Source organism: Phalaenopsis equestris, unplaced genomic scaffold (assembly GCF_001263595.1).
Source record: "Phalaenopsis equestris unplaced genomic scaffold, ASM126359v1 Scaffold000054, whole genome shotgun sequence".
NCBI lineage: Eukaryota > Viridiplantae > Streptophyta > Magnoliopsida > Asparagales > Orchidaceae > Phalaenopsis > Phalaenopsis equestris.
Window position 1 is genome coordinate 2,538,065 of NW_018164496.1, and position 18,628 is coordinate 2,556,692.

An 18,628-nucleotide genomic window follows, 5' to 3' on the forward strand; every position below is an offset into this window, starting at 1 on the left:
ACTAATATAGAGGCGACACCCCTCTGAACCCCTAACAAACTCATCATGAAGCTTGATCGACGAAATAGAAGACCCTGAGTGAATAATTGATTAGCACAATCACACTCCATATAATAACAATTTATAACCTATAAATCTTAAATCATGTTTCCTCCTCTTTTTTAGCTTGAATATGCAAGCTCACAAACTTATCTTTCTCCCTCACAAGCTATTAGAGCCCATCAAAGCCTTCCATCAGTACCACGATTTCCTTCTCCAACAATCTCGAGCCCCAGAGGTGAGCCCAATCTTTAAAAGTTAGTGACTAGTCATGCTCAAGCATTCCACATGAGCTTGACTTAAGCTAGAGAGTTGGTAAACCTCAATCTCCAGTTCAAGACAGGCGTTGAGAAACCAAGTTCCGCTAACTCAAGTTGGCTCAACTCATCTACACCCCTAGTGAGCTAGCCTTGTGGACCCTGAGATTATTTGAGGCCTTAAACAAGCTTACCAGAGTCCAGTTGTCAAAATAATTGGTGTAGGGCCTGAATTGCATGTAGGTAAGCTTGTGAAAGTGCCAAAAAGAGAAAACATTAATAATAGGGCCTCATTTATTTGTACCATCGAGAAAGGGAGAAATATGGGCCAATCTTACGGTATCAGTGTGTCGCTGAGAAATAATGGATGGCTTGGTTGGTTAAGCGTCGCTCTTCGTCTTCTTCCTCTTTACTAAAGCTGCTTCTTCTTTCTTGTCCATAACCCGTGCTCCTCTTGGCTTTCCTCCTTCATTGCCCCCCATCTCTCTCTCTCTCTCTCTACACGAAAAGATTGCACTTATTAACCAAAAACTCCAACTTTATCTTCTTATTCTAAATAACAGGCAAGCACGTAGTGTAGTTATAAGCTGCCTGTTTCTTGTGATTTTAAGCATTGCCTATTTTTTAAGCTCAGCTCTCTCTCTCTCCTCCCGAAGTAAAGGAGCCAGCTTTCTCTACCAAACTCTTCCTTCGATCTCCACTTATTCATTCTACTAAAGAAGCGCTTCAATGAATTCTTTCCCCTTACTGCGACCTCTGCTCTAGTACTCGATCAAAATTGCATCTTTTTCAACTCATCATGTCGGATCAGGGGAGCCCCTCCGAGCAGGACAGTTCCCCTTCATCCTCCTGGCCGTCGTCTTCCTCCTCCTCCTCCAACCCAACACCAACTCCAACTCCAAAACACTCCGCTGATCCCAATCAATCCGGCACCGAAAAGAAATCGCGCGACAGAATCAAACATACCCTGTACCGCGGAGTAAGGATGCGGAGTTGGGGCAAATGGGTGTCTGAAATCCGACAACCAAGAAAAAAATCAAGGATTTGGCTCGGAACCTTCCCCACTCCCGAAATGGCTGCGCGCGCGCACGACGTTGCAGCTTTGAGCATCAAAGGAAGCGCAGCCATTCTCAACTTTCCCGAGCTGGCCGCCTCGCTGCCTCGGCCGGCAACCCTGTCGCCGCACGACGTACAGGCTGCTGCAGCTAAGGCGGCCAACATGGATAGGGCCCGCTGCAGAAAAGGCGGCCAACATGGACCCCTCGCCGCCGGCGAGACTCTCTCCGGCTTCTCCGCTATCTCCCGACGAGCTCGGGGAGATTGTGGAGCTGCCACGCCTCAGCGCCGCCAGTTTTCTCGACTTCGCCGGGGTTGAGTTCGTCATCCAAGAGACCCTGCATCCATGGCCGTTTTCGTGGGCCGAGACCGCTGAGGATTCGGCTCTGTTTTCTGATTCGTTTTGGCCGACCAACAGCTTTGAATCAAACTCGAAGAATTAGTGATTAATAAGGAGTCCTTCGGGCGGGGATCGAAGTAGTGCGGGGGAAATCGCTGGTTCTCTCTCTATCTCTTTCTGTGTAAATCTCTCCTTCTCTCTCCTCAACGAACATTCTTTTCTGAGGTTAGAAAAAAAAATTATGGGAGCCTTTGTCAGCATGATGTACGTAGTATGCACACAGATCTGCATATATGTAGAGGTTATTTGGGAGATATTGAAAGTTTATGAATGTGTTATTGGGGTTAATACCCCCAATAACCTGACAAAATTTCCGAATAACAGTCAAAAATATAAGCGTGGAACCACAGAATGTATTGATAGGTTCCAATAATTGAGTTATTGGAATATTATTTTATGAAACACGCACGCAGAAGTACGTGCATATTCAGTATGTAAATAACACTCCTCATATTGAGAGTGAAGGTCACAGGCAATCCTAATGTAAATCCGATAAATCCATTTCTTTATGAAATTTGATAAATCTGAATTTGCGGACGAAATGGTTGTGGAAAAGACGAAACGGGGATAAATTAGGATTAGTGGAGAATTGGATTTCATTTTCATTTCTGTTTTTTTTTTCTTTTTAGATTGGCTGGATTTCAGTTAAATTCATGACTAAATCCTGTTAAAGTTGTGCTACCAAACACCCCCTATATGTAGATAAGATAGGTACATATAAATATATATTTAATTATATGTGATGACATTTGATGTTATTATGGTGATATTATAGTAAAATATCACTACAATACCACCAAATATCATTAAATTCACATGCATGAATTATGCACACAATATTCACTCATGCTTATTTCTTCTTCAATGAATTAATGGAGTAAATATTACGTGTGAATAATACGCATGCAGATTGATGTTACTTTGGTCATACTGATCAGAGTACCACCATAACACAATCAAATCTGCACTCATTCTATCCGCACATAATATTTCTTCAAATCATTAGGTTTGATGAATGAAGAAAGTTGGAGGGAAGAGTTTGTGTGAGCGTCGCACGCTATCTTTGTGTGGAATCTATCATTTTCTATGAACTTAAATATGCATAATATGCCTTCCATGATTTGCTGCAAGGGTGAATAAAAAATATCTTCATAACTTAGTCTTTTTTGGTATGGAACGTACAAAAGGTTTAGGGCACTTCATATTATTTGCCTTTTATTTACACCTGCAATGGCTTTGGCTAGGGCTGTCAAAACATCAAAACGACTCGTTGTTCGCAAATAGCTCGTGTTCGGCTCGTTAAGAAGCTCGTGTTCTGCTCGTTCGCTAAGTTAAAGAGTTGAACACGAACAACACGAACAAATATTTGTTCGTTCATGTTTGGCTCGTTTGGCTCGAAATACTCCTAATCAATTATATATGTCTTTGATGAGTAGTATTTTTAAAAAAGTTTAATTGACTACAAGGCTACAAAGATTTATAATCAATTAAAAGTATTAATGAAGAAAATAGAATAAAAAATATTAAATTAGATTCAAATGATGTTTTAAATGTTGCCCCAATCCTTAACATTTTATGACTACGTGATTAGGTTGTCAAAACGACTCTCTGTTCGTGAACAGCTCGTGTTCTGTTCGCTAAGCAAACAAGCCGAACATGAACACACATTTTGAGCTCCAAATATAAAAGAGTCGAACACGAGCTTTACACCCCTAGCTCTGGCTATTTTTTGCTGAAATTAGAAATCAGCTGGAGGAATTGCTTTATGGTTTTATGATTAGGGATCATTTTCTTGGTCCATGTCGATATATTACCAAAGTGTTTATATATGTAAATATGAAAATTTGTTTGTGAGTATGTAAATACATAAATGTTGTGTGGTGCACATGTAAATTTCCCTTAAAAAAACAGATTAAAATGATTTGAATATGAATATGTGGATTCCACTTGTACGTGAATCTTAAACCAAGCAGCATATAATTGATGAAAAAATATGAATAACCATAATATTAAGTACAATAAATAATAAATAATTAAAATTGAACAAAAGTTAGAAAAATAGGGTGTGCAACACACGTGTTTTTATGTTTAACATATGTTCGATATCGTGTGATTATTTATAGTGATGTTTATTTATAGTTCAAATACTTTCTTGTATTCGTGATAGCCCGTAGCCCCAACAACTTGCAGTCTGTAAAATCCGTAGTTGGGACGACCCAGACGACCGATCCTACATTGATGCCCGACCCAATTCATCCGACTGAGTTGACGATGCTAACAATCTCCCTCCCACGTTTAGCCACATCCACTCGGCTATATTTGTTCGACCACCTCCACTCAACCACCTGCATGCAAATAGAAAAAAGCTCTCAAACAAAAAAATTCTATGATGACATTTCAAGAAAAATCACTCATAATCCTCCTTTTTCATGAAGTTTTTTCCTTAATATGCATATAAAGAGTTTGCCACAAATACTCAGGAAACTTAACCCTCCCAAGGAAGTTTTCAAAAAGTAAGGGTGAAGTGGTCTACGCATTTTGGACTCTACTCGGCTTTTTGAGCCACAATGTCCAAGTATCAATAAAAATCTATCTCCTAACCCGACACATGTCAAGGTCTAGCGACAAGATCCGTGATGAGTAGTGTACAAATCACCCTAATGAGTTTGGATAGCTACATACACAAAAACTGCGATAAGATATGCTTAATACTTCTCGTGTAAGGTGTGGCTCGTCAAAGGCGATGACCTAATCGAGTGATCAAGAGATGGGTGTTGTATAACTTGGGTTAGGTGATAGCATCTCAAACTCAAGCCATCAGCTTTTCCAGCCTCATTTAGTCACTCAATTTTATAGCATCTTCCAAAATTCACCACTCATTCTTAAATAAATTTTTGATCCATCTTTGGCGAGACGAGCAATGTTAGTTTCATTTATATAATTATCTTATTATTTTCGCAGCTACCTTTCAAAGACATAAGAGAATTAAGGAATTAAAATATGCATAATAAAAAGTGTCAGACTAAATTTCTCAAGGGGACAACCCACAACCTAGATGGCCATCAGTATGTACGCCTCACACCGTGGACAATAGGCCCTGCACTGATGACTTACTAGTTTCAGCCAACCATGAGCTAACCTTGTCGACCGGAAGAAAATTAAGCTTAGCCAGTTGGGTGAGAAAGCAACTGCACGACATGCTCATACATGTAAATTATTAGAAATAATATTGTAATACCCCCATTAAATCAGGGTCAAATATGTAACTTCATATATTGCACCATCTCCCCTATAAATAGTGGATCATTTTATGAATAAAATGGATTCGAGGGGCCTGTAAAAACTCCAATTACCTCATATTAATGCCCAGATTCCAAGCAGAAGGTGCCAATCCAAGAACAAGGCACCTAGGTATTAATCCAAGGCTCTTAAGGGTCAATATCCAGCCATAGTTAGAGTGTATGGCTCATAAGCACTAATATAGTGCCCATATACCAGTCCTAAGAGTCCAAATGCCCACTCAAGCCTTGCAAAACAAATATCTTGGCACCAAGGTGCCAATCCCAAAAGCCTTGGCATAAACTAAAGTGCCCACTTCAAGCTAGCAAAATGAAGAGCTTGGCACCAAGATGTTAATGCCAAGAGCCTCAGCCCATATAATGATAGTTCCAAACTAAGAGGAAGGTACCAAGACAACATGCTTCTATGATAAAAAATCTAATCATGAATAAACATTAACACCTGCCTTATTTGGATGGAAATGAAGAGACCTTATTTAAGCATTCATATGAGATGAATATACAGACTTTTTAGGATATAAGGAGGATTCTAAGGTAGCTCCTCCTCGGATTTTTTAAAAGTAATTATTAGGTTATCTTTGGAAAATTTAGTGGAGAGGTCAAGATGGGGAAGCAGAAGAATACTAGAGATTCTATAAGGCTTCCTACTGAGCTTTTCTTTTCCCGTTATTTGTTCTTAAATGTTTTAAACATTTTGATATAAGTTAGTTTTGCATTGTATTTCTCTCAAACAAGAGCTAAAGTTTTTTTATAGGAATTGAATGTGTCTATGTTTTTTTATGTTAGTTAAATCTCTATTCAAAGCATTTGATGTTTATTTTTTCTTTATATATTGCATGTTTTTCTTATATTAAAGATAAACTATTAATTATGGAGATATTGTTAATAATTTTAGAGGTTTCTTCAAAATTAAGGGGTAGGGGACATACTCATATTTAGCAAAAACTGCATAAAGGGTGATTTATTTAGGGAAGAGATAACAATGATAGACTTATGTGATCCCTTTTAAGATCCTTGTTGAGCACATTATTAATGAGGTTGACACATCTTTCATCCTAGCCTATTCTTAGACTCTAGGACATTGTCTTATGCATTTCTTTAATGTAGTCACTTCAGAACTTTTTTATGGTTGAACTCAAACTCAAAATCAAACAATCAACTTCCCTTGATTTAAGATGAACTCTGATTAGTTCTTAACACATTTAAAGTTAAGTTGATCACAGTTAGGTATTCAAGAACTATGAATTGAATCAAACTTCTAAAAATCGAGGATACCCTTAGGCTACACTTAGGGCCCTTGGATCCTATGAATGAAAATCAACTTCTAAGCCTTAGGATTCTTCTTAGGAATTGAACCCCTTGAGTTGGCCTTAAGCCATGTGGCTTGATTAACCAAGTTTGACCAAGGTAACCCATATCAACCTTCTTAGACCTGCTCATCTATAAGTCCATTTAAATTCAATTCAAATGAAAGTAAGTTAATGTTTTACTTCAATTAAATCAAATTTTAACTTAATTAAAATCATTTATTATAATTTAGAAGTGGATTTTCATTCACTTATATGCTATCTTTTTATTTTTAATGCACTTAAACTTAATTCAGTCTTCTTTTTATGTTATAACACATTACACAATGAATATCACAAATAGAGAAACATGTAAGAGAAATATCAAAATTTTATTATGTTTACTTTACGAATATTACAACATATATGTTACTAGATCTCCCTACATGACTTCTACTTACTTAGGCGACAAGTGGGTTTGTGAGTTAGTTGAGGGTCTCCCCACTAAATTTAACAACATGTTCCATATGACAAAATATATTTTCACTGATCTGGTAGAGCAATTGCACAGAAGTCGTGGTCAACATGGCTCGTCTAGAGCGACTTCAAGAGAGGTGTTAGCAATAACCCTCTATATTTTATCATGGAATGAGTCCATGAGTGGTGTCATGGAATGCTTCTAATGCTCATCAGAAATAATAATCAGATACCTCTCAGTTGGGCAAAATGTTCTGATTAGTTTGTCATAAAAAAAACTATAGTACCCAAGGACCCTACATTCTAAAGCACACCCGTGAAGATTTCATAAGACCACCGTTATATGCCATATTTTAAGGTAGTTTTATGTGTTAATTTTTCCGTAAATTTCCTTGAGCCCAATTTCTGTAATATATTTGGTAACTGTTTTAGGATTGTGTTGAAGCGATTGATAGTACACATGTGGATGCACTTGTTTCCAATAGTGAAATGATTGCACCACTAACACACAATGTGATGGTTGTATGTGATTTCAATTTGTGTTTCACATTTGTGATGGTCAATTGTGAAAATAGTGCACAAGACAGTAGTATTTTCAAATTTGCGATGAGAACTCATACGTATAACTTCCTGAAGCCACCTCTAGGTTAGCTCGAATATTAACAAATAAAATAGTATTATCTTGTGCAATATTAGTGATTATTTTTTATTCTAAGGAAATGTTATTTGATCAACAATAGATATCTGTTATAAAAAGGGTATCTTAAATCCTTTCCAGGTACCAAATATCACACTTCAAATTTTGAGAGAGCCAACAATATAACTCGTGACAGAAAAGAGATATTCAATAAGAGGCACTCCTTCTTAAGAGGTGCCATTGAAAGGACTTTTGAAGTTTGGAAGAAGAAGTCGGTTATACTGCGTGACATGCCTACATATTTATTTTCTAAACAAGTGCAGATTGTGGTCGCCACAATGATTTTCCACAACTATATTCGCTCCCATCATTTACTAAAAAAATTAACTTCAATAGGGCTGATGAAGATCATTCGGATGTCCCAGTTGAACCATACGAATGTCACCTTGGCCAATCTTTATCATAGGTCCAAATTGATTTCCCAGAGACATGCAACCGAGATAGAGAAGGTGCAAGCGAGATGGAGAAGGTGCAAGCGAGATGATAGATTTTAGGGAGTGAATTACAATTACTTTAGTTGGAGGTTGAATTGAGAGAATGTATATTTTCTTGTTGCTGCTTTTTTGTAAGGTGTTATGTAAATATTTATTTTTTGTGATATCTAATTTTTATACAAGTCATTTTTTTTTTAGTTTCAATTTTATTTTATACTTCTTATGTTTGTATTTTTTTGCCACTTGGATGGCCTATGAGGCTACTGTGGATAAATTATGTAATGTAAGTAATGCAAAAAAAATTTTGGGTTTTATAGGACTATGATAGGACATGCGACCTTAAAAGCTCTTCTAGATGACCTATATATCGTTATTGGTTCTTGTCACATGTGAAATTTTAATGAAGACAACCAAATTCCTCTCATTTTTCAGTTTTATGGTTTTTGAGGTTCTTCTGAATGACCTTTTTCAAGTGATTTGCATATGTGCTAACACATATGAGATCAGTATTATGTTGGTTAAAGGCAATCAAGAACCCTTTTTTTATAAGGTTTGTTATCTTCTTATAGTGATAGATTTGTTGGTTTATATACTACGTTCTTTGAGACTCACAACTGCATCTTACCAACATTGACTTCTATCATTATTTTTTACTAATGTTATATATAAAAGTATGTGCTTTGTGGTTTTAAGCCATTAGGAGAAATAAGCTCGAGGATTTTCGGTACCACTAGAGCATTGTATTGCTACTACAGACTACAATGTTTTCTACTTACTTCACAACAACCACATCGCTATAGGAGACAATTTTACATGTGTCTGATACACCAAAATACACGCATATTTATACCTATAATTTATACTCATTTTTAGTGATATTGTGCTTTAAAAGAGGGTATTTTTTCATGTTTTATTGCAGGTTGTTGATTTTTAGGACTTGAAGCAAAAAAGATAGAATTTGGAGTCAAAATGACGTTTTTGAAGAAATACTCAGCGCCTACAGCACCAGGATGGACGCCGACAGCGCAAACCTACAGAACAGAGGCTGGGACCACTGGACTATCCTTAGTGCTAACGGCGCAAGGAGTAGCGCTGACGACACCATTTAACATAGAGCACAAAATTAATTCACAGGCCACTGGCACCGACAGTGTCAAAATGGGCGCCGATAGCTGTGCAAGACCTGTTTCTAGAAGATTTGAAAATTTTGGACGCTTTTTGCAAAGTTTTTGGATGCACCTATTGAAAACTGACATTAGGCTCTATTTAGAGCGGAAATTAATCAGAAAATACCCCCCTTTAGACCACTTTCCACTCTCTTCCACGCTATTTCATATTCCCCACAACCACTTAGAGTCCATTAGTCATTTATTTCTTTAGAGTTTTGAGTTTTTGTGGTGAGTTTAAGTGTGAATTATTCTCTGAGAGTGTTAGAGATGGAGAAAAGTGAGAGATTTCTTCTTCCTACATCTTCTAAGAGAAGCTACAAGGGATATGCTTTGAGAAAAAAATTCATATAAGTGTCGTTTGTTTATTAGTATTGTATGAACTTTCTTTTATATATAAATTTGTGTTTTGTTGTATCTTTCTCATGAAGTCTGAGTAGTTTCCTTTATTGTTCTCCCTAATTTGAGATATGGTGAAAAGAATAGATAATTTGGATGTGTCAATTTTAAAATATAAAATAAATTGTGATGATTTTTCAACTCTGTTCTAAATTTACTTTTCGATATGACCAATTAAATTATTAAAATATGTTGTGAAATATATGATCCGGGAAATAGAGTATGAGTTCTACAACAAGAGTTAGAATCACATTTAATTCCATGAAGGAGTATTTTTTTCATGGAATTAAGTACAAATAAATAGAAAAATATATTTTGTCGGGTGTAAAATTAGAGATTTTAAGGTAACAGACTAAAATCTCCAATTTGGTCTTAGTGTTTAAGAACTAAAGCGAGTGTTAGCCTTCAGTGAAAGGGAAGTGGGAGCTCTGAAGTGAGATTCAGTATCCTCCTAGCCTAACCACAGATTTAAAGACTAAACCTGAGATTAGTCAATAATTTTCTATAACATTGAATCAGAGTAGAGAATTAAAATTGCTCATACTTGACACAATACATATTTAAACCATTTATCTCATCTCATTTTACCAAAAATTCATTGTAGTGGGAAAAATACTTTTTCATATTAGAAAACTTCATCAGATAAAACAGATAAAACATAGTTTAGTAGTTAAGATAAAACATAGTTTAGTAGTTACTGTTTAAACTTTACATTTTAGTTTTGCTGGCAGTTAATAATTTAGTTCTAAGAGTATCTCAAAAAATTCAAAATTAGTGAGAGCAATTTCGTTTTATTTCTGTGAATTTCCTAATTAACTTATCATTTTAAATTTAAAATTTTCTTGTGGGATCGATATTTGGGGCTTAAATAGAAAGTCTTATATTACTTGATAACGATACGTATACTTGCGTAGATATCCAACATAAATTGCTTAAATTTCTTATTCATAAAATAACGCATCAAGCTTTTGGATTCGTTGTAAAGCGGAGTCAACTTTATAAGTTTTACACAATTATATTTTTGTGATTAGTGTCCAAGAAAATAACATAAAATTGTGACTTCTTCAAATAGGTAGATGCGTTGGAGGATTCCACCGTCGAGAGTGATCAGGCGTGGAGAGTTTTCCTGGAGGACGGCTTATCTCGTGACATATACCAACTACATTTTAAAAGAGATATTATAATATTTTAATTGCTATTTAATACTACTTTTAATAATTTTGATAGTCGTGCTACTCACTGTTTCGTGAAGTGTCTATTCTTATTTTGTAATGTTTGAAGTTGATATTTTCTTTCAAGAATGGAATGTGCTATCATAAACAGTTTTATTGTAAACAACATTACAGTACAGGGGCAGGATGATCATTTGTCCAGAAACAGCTGCAACACAGCTGTTTCAAAACTGCAAAAAAGAAACAGACAACCAACTTATTTAAAAGTAGCTTCTACGCATCAACTTCATACCACAACTGTTGCGCAACAACTTTTAAACATGTAGTAGCCAGTCCAAATATATTTTAGGGTTGTAATAGCTTGGGATGACATCCATGGCAACTTGACTCGACTATCTCTTCTGAGTAGTATTTCTCTACCTCTACTTTTATGAGAACTTTTGAGCTCAGTTGTCCTTTTGTGATTTCTTTGATGTTGTGTCGACAACCAAATTATTGATAGGTCATTACCAGTTTATGATACGATGATTGAGCATCTACCCTTATGGTCTGGTGAGCTTCAAAGTATAGGAATGTTTTTATCAACTGAGCCCAGTTATTTCATAATCCTCACTCATCGATGTATTGTTGTCTGTTTGTGGATATGAGGGACTCACCTTCTCTCATGTGGCTTGATATAGGTTTCAGAGGAGTGGAGTTCCTCCTAGCTGAGATAATCGTGTCCTTTGATGTTTCTTTTTTTTAATTGAAAAGATTAATCGACGATCGAAGACCACCGATCAACCCCTATAGGTTGGACTGGTCGAGGTGCATACCCCCCTTTTAGTATGTATGTTATTTAAATCCTCTTGAAAGGGCTGAGATTCAAACCCCCGACCCGAGGGTCTTACACCAAGAACGCTACCAATGAGTCAGGGCTAGCACATAATTCTTTGATGTATCTTTTCTTACTAATTATCATAAATATGTAAGCAGAATTTCAATTATCGAGAGTTTTTTTGGGTATCCCCCAAGATGTAATTAACTAAAGAAATATGAATGCTCTTAATCTTGGAACAAAATATAAATATTTTGGTTCTCTTGTTCTATGGGTTGCATATATAAGGGATTTCTTTTTTGATATGATTTCAAGGTGCTTCGATCCGATCTTGTTCAGACGCACACTTCTAATCTATCACACGAGAATTATCCTGTACAAGCTCTCCATGTTTCTTTTTAATTTGTTCTTCTGGTTTTGTTCTATGTTCTTTCTTTTTAGTCTCTCACTTTCTCTATTTCATTTTAATGGTTCAGGAAATAGGGTTATTCGAAAAAGAGAACTATAAAACAATAATAAGATGAACTAGTGACTCCAATGTTCAACTAAAAATAACAAAAAATAGGATGTTGATATGTAGCTTTTATGAAATATTATTAAAGGAAGGAAAATTTTGAACTCCACTACAATACACTTTAGACTTATTGAAATTGTTAGGTCTCTTATTAATCTTATTTGGGAAGTTATTAAGTAATATTTTTATCCTACATAATAATCGAGACTCTTTCATCAATGTTTATCAAGGCCTACCTTTTGGCAGCGCCTTTATATTAATTTTATGCAATGTATTCTCTTAAAACCTTTCACTTATGTAAAAATTATGGAGGCTATGTATAACATTAATGATTATAAAACACCTCCTTAGCCTATTGATTAACTATAATTTCTTTGAATCGTGGAAGATTATTCAACAATAACTACTAATTGCTATTCAATTTTAATATTCTTAAGTACGATAGATGTCTGCATGAAATCAATCATAGCCATAATGATTCTTATGAAGCCACATGTAAACACACTATTTTGTTATTGTTTTAACTCCATATGTAAAACATTTCACAATAATTATTAAATTTTTAAAAGTAATCTTAGCATAGTCCTACATTTAGGTTTGCACCCATCTAAATCTAAATTGATAAAAAAAAAGGGAAGCCAATGATATTTTTTTCCAACTTTAAGGAAAATGATGTTACAAAAGAATGGTTCAACAAATAGATTTTATTGTCAATTTAGTGTAACTCGGCTTATTTTTGCTAATGAGTCACTTATGGTGGGGCAACCATACTGGGCAACTCTTTTTTATAACCTTACCTTATGAGCCATGCATATGGATTTGCAAAATAACCTTTATAAGTATGAAATCTATCTTTTTGTGTTATCTCCTTACTAATTGAGCTTCAATGGATTAAAATTTTTAAATCTCTTTCTCTTGTTAAGAGGTTTTAGTTTATTCTCTCCTCAAATAAATATTATCTTTTTTCTTTCTTTTTTTGGCCTTAGTCCCTAAATTTATTTTGAAAATCTAACTCTTATTTATGTTTTATATTGGGCTATGTGGAAAATCATTAACATAGGTTTTATGGCTTAAATGTGCTATAGGTCAAAACTTTGAACTTTAGTGACTTATTGAGTTCTATTATTATTGATATAAGTTAATGGTTCTTAATTCCACAATGTCTTTTAATATTAATTTTTTTTAATTCCATTATAAATATAGGCCCCATCATGGAGGTGATAAGTTTTGTTAGAATTTGGTGAACTATTTCTATAGTTTCATTGCTAAAAAATTTAATTTTAGTGAATTGATTATGCATAATTTATCTTATTAGGTATGTTTTAAATGTTACTTTAAAAATCACTTTTTTTTGTTTTGTTACTAAACGACTTATATATTGAAAAAAATATTTTGTTTGCATGTTTGTATGTCCGGACGACCAACCATCGAGTGTCTTGTCGGCGCTAATGAGATGTATGACGATGTGGCGTCCGGTGGTTGGACGTTCGGTCATGTCACCCGACGATGAGATAAATAACAGTGTGGCGCCCGGTGGTTGGCCGTCCAGACGTGCAGTGTCTGAACATAATATTTTCTCCATATATTGGGGTTTAAGGTATAAGGAGTGGGTTAATAAAAGTTGAATTAATAGAAGGTATATGGAGTGGGTTAATAATAATTGAATTAACAGTAAGAAGGTGATAGGACTCTCATGGTCATGATGATGTGAGGCTGTAGCTGCAATGATCATTTTTAGGAGCAAATATTACATCCGAAATCCAATGATAGGGCGCCGCGTGTCAAGTGGGACTACCGCAATACACTGTGATTGATCAATGTTAAAATTTGTAGGGCCCACTTGACACGTGGTGCCCCACTGTTGGACATCGGATGCATCCGGAGTCCTGACTTAATATTTTTTCCATTCTTATGGAGTGTTTGGCTGCATCTTGAATTCAAGTTAAGCACGATTTAGTAAATACAGTAGTGATATTAAATTCAAATTTATGTTCGACATTATTTCAGTTAAATTTGATTTAATCCATAACAAATGTTTTAACAGCTTTTGAGATTTAACTGACAACACAACAAGCCATTCTCTTAAATCCAGTTTGAGATCAGATTTAGTAAATCTAGGATTACCGTCACGCCAGATAAGTTTTTGGATCTAGCTGAAGGCCAGATTTAGAGGCGTTGAATTTGTTTTTAGTGGATTTGTTTACGTTAAATCCATAAATCAATCCGACAAACACAACGTACGAAACACCGCATTAGGATCGAGGTTGTAAACGAGTCGAGCTTGAGCAAGCTCGGGCTTGACTCGTGTTCGAAATCGGCTCGTGAACAGTGTAATATTCGTGTTCGTGTTCAGCTCATTAAAATTAAATTGAAAAAATAGATATAAAGTGTGAGAATCAAAACCGGACCAAATGTATACAAAATATGGTACTGTCCATATTACCACACGAGACATTATGATTGAAACTTAGATATAAATATATATAACACATTATTATATAAATAATATATGTAATATATTATTAAATAAATAATTATTTTTTTTATTTCGCGCTAAAAAGAGCTGAACACAAGCTGTTCGCGAACAACGACCTTTTTTGACAGCCCTAGTTAGGATGACATTTGGACAAACTTATATGTGTCAACTATGTATAAAGTTGAAGGCTACTTCTATTAAATTTTAAATTTTACAGTTAATAGTAATTAGAATCTATAAAGGACAGTTGATAATGCTGCAAATTCATGGCCTTTGTAGATCTACCACTTCTAACAAATCCAGGCCAAATGCTGACCACATGAAATGTTATTGAAAACGCCTTAATAGCTCATGTATTTTCAATTTTGATTGGCCGAGCCTGAGTTTTAAATTTGAAAATAGAATTAAGCCACACTTATCGCGTTGGCCCGGCGAGGCAACATGTACCCAACGCAATGAATGCATTCCACCAACTTGAGATTGCCATTTAAAAGCCTTATATTCTACCATGCAAAGTATATAAAATGTATGTTTGTTTTCTATTTCTATCATTTTTTCTTAGTATGAATTATGTTGATTCTGATTGGTATTTTTAGTTTTCGTTTTCATGTTTTATGGTTTTCGTTATATTGTTGTACTGGGCGCATTCTTTCGGTTGGATGAACTTATTCTTTGTGCGCTCTCCTTGCTTCCTGCTGTTGATTTTGGATTGCCTATTGTGGTTGACTGTTGTTGTTGCCAGTGACGTTGTTGGTGATGATTTGTTCACCTTTCTTTGGATTTGTAGTTGTTGGTGGGATCTAATCGATATTCTTTTTGGGTTATTTTTGTATTGGTGTTTGTATTTTGTTGTGTTTGTGTCATAACTTTTTCTTCGAGTGAGTTATAAGTTGAGTCCTACGTGTTGAAGCCTAAATTGTCTTTCTAGAAACACTCCCAGAGAGCGAGAGAGAGAGTGTGTGGGAGACTCGAGTGAGAGAGAAACATTCTATCATTTTTCATGTCGTGACCGCCATTTTATAGAGGCCTCAAGATACCTTTACAAAATGAAGATAACAATTATGATAACTACTAAAAAATAATAAGAATTTCATTATAATACAAAGAAAATATGATATATGACGGTCGCCTGAAATTTCAGATCGACCGGTCAAATCAATCCATCTGATGACTTCTGCCAAGGGAGTCATTCAATCAATGAAAGCCCTTCGATCGCTTCATTCACATCATCTTGTCCGATGAGTTCGTCGGTCACTATAATTATCAGTCGTCAGGTATGTCGGCAATCAGTACAAACTGATCGGTTGACCATTATTCATCGATATTCACTCTTTACTTTGAATCCTACTTTTTGATTGTCTGATATTTTTGGGATTCGTGCCAGCATTTTTGGATTATATTATATTGATATATATACAACTAATTTAGGGAGAGAGTGGCTAGGGATCCGAATGGCTGGTGATAAGGGAGCCACGAGCGCCGACAGAGAGGACAAGCTACTTGCCAATGCATGTCCAGCAAATGCCAGAAGATTCGGCAGAGCGCGTACGATTTTGAGGTCAGTTTGCTCCGTTGGATGACAGGCATAGTTAGAACTTGCTTCTGTATCCAGTACAATGCTCTCTTAATGAATTTAATGGCAGAAAGGGAACTAAACTAACAAAAAATAAGATAAAATAGTGTTGCAGGCCAAAAGTTTAGCAGGAACAGCTTAGCTGTTAGAAATGGCAGATTGAATTTTAATATGAAGAGATTTGTCTAAAATATTAAGAAAAAGCATCATATTATTTTTTTATCATACAAAACGTGCACAACCTTGGGATCAAAGTTTTAATCAAAATGTATTTTAAATTTGTTTGAAGTTCTTCAAAATTAGTAAAAGATAAGTTTAGAGTAATTCCTTATGTATTGAATTTATATAAATTCTTTTGTTGTGCACATTAGATACGCATTTGCATGAAGCTCAAGGACACACGTCGGTTAAAAGGTGCATAGGAACACAGCTGTGGAGGGCAAAAACCAAGGGCACGCAAATAGAAAAACAAGGGTCTGCGGACGGGAAGTTAAAGAACCATAGGCGAAAGATCAAAGATCCATTAATGGAAGGCCAAGGGTCGATGCCAGAAAGATAAGCATTTACTATTGGAATACGAAAAGACCTGTCTGACCGGTGCATCCTATTGTAGTGGTTGAATGAGTTTATAAATGATATTTCAATGTAGATAGCAAATTTTGCACCTTCTTGTAAATGCTTTAGCATCCTCTCAACTAGTTGGCTAATAATAATCTTACTTGATAAACCTTTTTAATAAAGTTTAGACAATGGAAAAACTTGGACACTCAACTTGAGGGTGCCTCTTGCATAACATCTATAGCTTATTGAGCATTTAGACTTCTTAAGTTGATTCTAGAATATCATTTTTGAATGTTATCTTGTTGAAGTTGAAGTAATCAGCCGATTTGTATTTAAAAGCTCTAGTCTCATCATAATCTCCTTATATCATACTTTTATGCGTTAGTTATAGATAGGTGTGCACTAGTAGGGTGCCTAAGTTGTTTTACATACTGCATCTTAATTAATAGAAGGTCTATCATGTTCTCAAGAGGATGTGGCATGATGGTTTTTGGAACTAGGAGAGCAAATATATGATTTATTTTTATCTCTTTCTACCTAGGTTATTATAAAATAATATTATTGGCAAGCTTGGTTTTGAAAAATTTCAAGTACTAAACCAAGAAAAAGGGTCTAAGATATCTTAGTTCCTCATCACTTAGTTTAGCATTAGTTCTGAGTTAAATGATTATATTAGTCTTATGTGCATAATAGTTTAGTTGAGCAATTTATGTTTAATTTGGTTATTTATTGTTCATAATTTTTGAATGATTATAAAATAATGATAAGATTTCTAATACTTTAAAGGACAACCTGAGGCCACCTTATTCTTCTTTTGAGGCCCTAATGGAGTGCATCCCTCAAACTGTTTCTTATTTTATAAATTCTTGATCCTCTTCTTTAGGCTTTATTAACTTTATGACAAAGAACACTTTAGCTTTTATGAATTTCAAAGCTTTGGATGCATATTTAAAATTGCATAGCTTAATAAACCATTTTATAGCTTTCTTAAAAGCACAAGTTTTTATAATACTAAAATATAGCAATATGATTGAAGAAATTCTCTTTATAGGCGAAGAAATACAACTTCAAATGCTTTTCCATACAATTTAAGATGTTATTAATTGATTAATAATGGGATAATTTATCTCTTCAAAATATTTTGAAACTAAAGTTATCTCAAGCTATTGAATAAGATTAGACTCAAGCTAATGAGTAGCTTGAGGGACAAAAGTTTCCAAAGTGGCTCAAAAAATAAATTAGTTTAAAACTTTTGATAAAAAGATTTCTTAAAAACAAATTGAAATAAATTAACCTTAATTAATTTCCTTTTGTCTTGGATTTGGCCTCACTAATTCAAATAAGTCAAATTAGTCATCAATGGATAAACAAATCTCTTAGCGGAGGTTTAGTTCAACCAAATTTCTAAAACAAGAAAAAAAGTTGTAGTTCAACATAATCAAATTCAACCTTTCTAAGGTGATCAAATTTATCATATTATCTTAAGTAAACTCTAAATAAGCCCAAATGGATAACACTAATTTTCTAAGTAACTTATTTAAACTATCTTCTCAAATTAAGCAAGTTAATAAATGGTAGTTTGAATCACACTTAATAAGGAAAATATTTCAAACTATTTTAAGTGAATTAAAAAAAAAATTTAAACTCGGTGAGAAAGTTAATCATACTCTTAGAAACATATGAATATCATTTCATGATAGTTTGAATCACACTTAATAAGGAAAATATTTCAAACATCGTACTATAATATATAAAACTATACTACTTAGCATTTAATTCCAAAAAAGTTATAAAATATACTCAGAAAGTTTGTTACATGTTCATTTCCTATCTCAAGTAACTGGTTGATTAATTAGAAACAATAACTATAACTACTATTGCTTTTTTATACCTTTTAGGCTAAATTTAAAAAAATATTTTAAAAAATATTGGAAACATTTTTTACATTAAAATATATGTTTCAAATTATTTTTAGACACAAAGTGGTCATGTACAAGTTAAATGG

At 34.6% G+C, this 18,628-nt stretch overlaps 1 protein-coding gene across 1 annotated transcript; it reads left to right on the top strand.

The window, feature by feature from the left end:
- The first annotated feature begins 77 nt into the window (after positions 1-77).
- On the top strand, positions 78-2,285 carry LOC110019373 (dehydration-responsive element-binding protein 3-like). Its single transcript, XM_020717014.1, has 2 exons — positions 78-1,506; positions 1,541-2,285. Exons 1-2 carry the CDS (start codon positions 1,096-1,098, stop codon positions 1,793-1,795), a joined length of 666 nt encoding a protein of 221 aa, XP_020572673.1. The 5' UTR covers positions 78-1,095; the 3' UTR covers positions 1,796-2,285.
- Positions 2,286-18,628: the final 16,343 nt, after the last annotated feature.

What these genes read in the sequence shown, in the direction of transcription:
- LOC110019373 (XM_020717014.1), top strand. Translation starts at nt 1,096, where the DNA reads ATGTCGGATCAGGGGAGCCCCTCCGAGCAGGACAGTTCCCCTTCATCC. An exon ending in TACAGGCTGCTGCAGCTAAG is followed by an intron (nt 1,507 to 1,540) that starts GCGGCCAACATG and finishes GCTGCAGAAAAG; the next exon opens with GCGGCCAACATGGACCCCTC.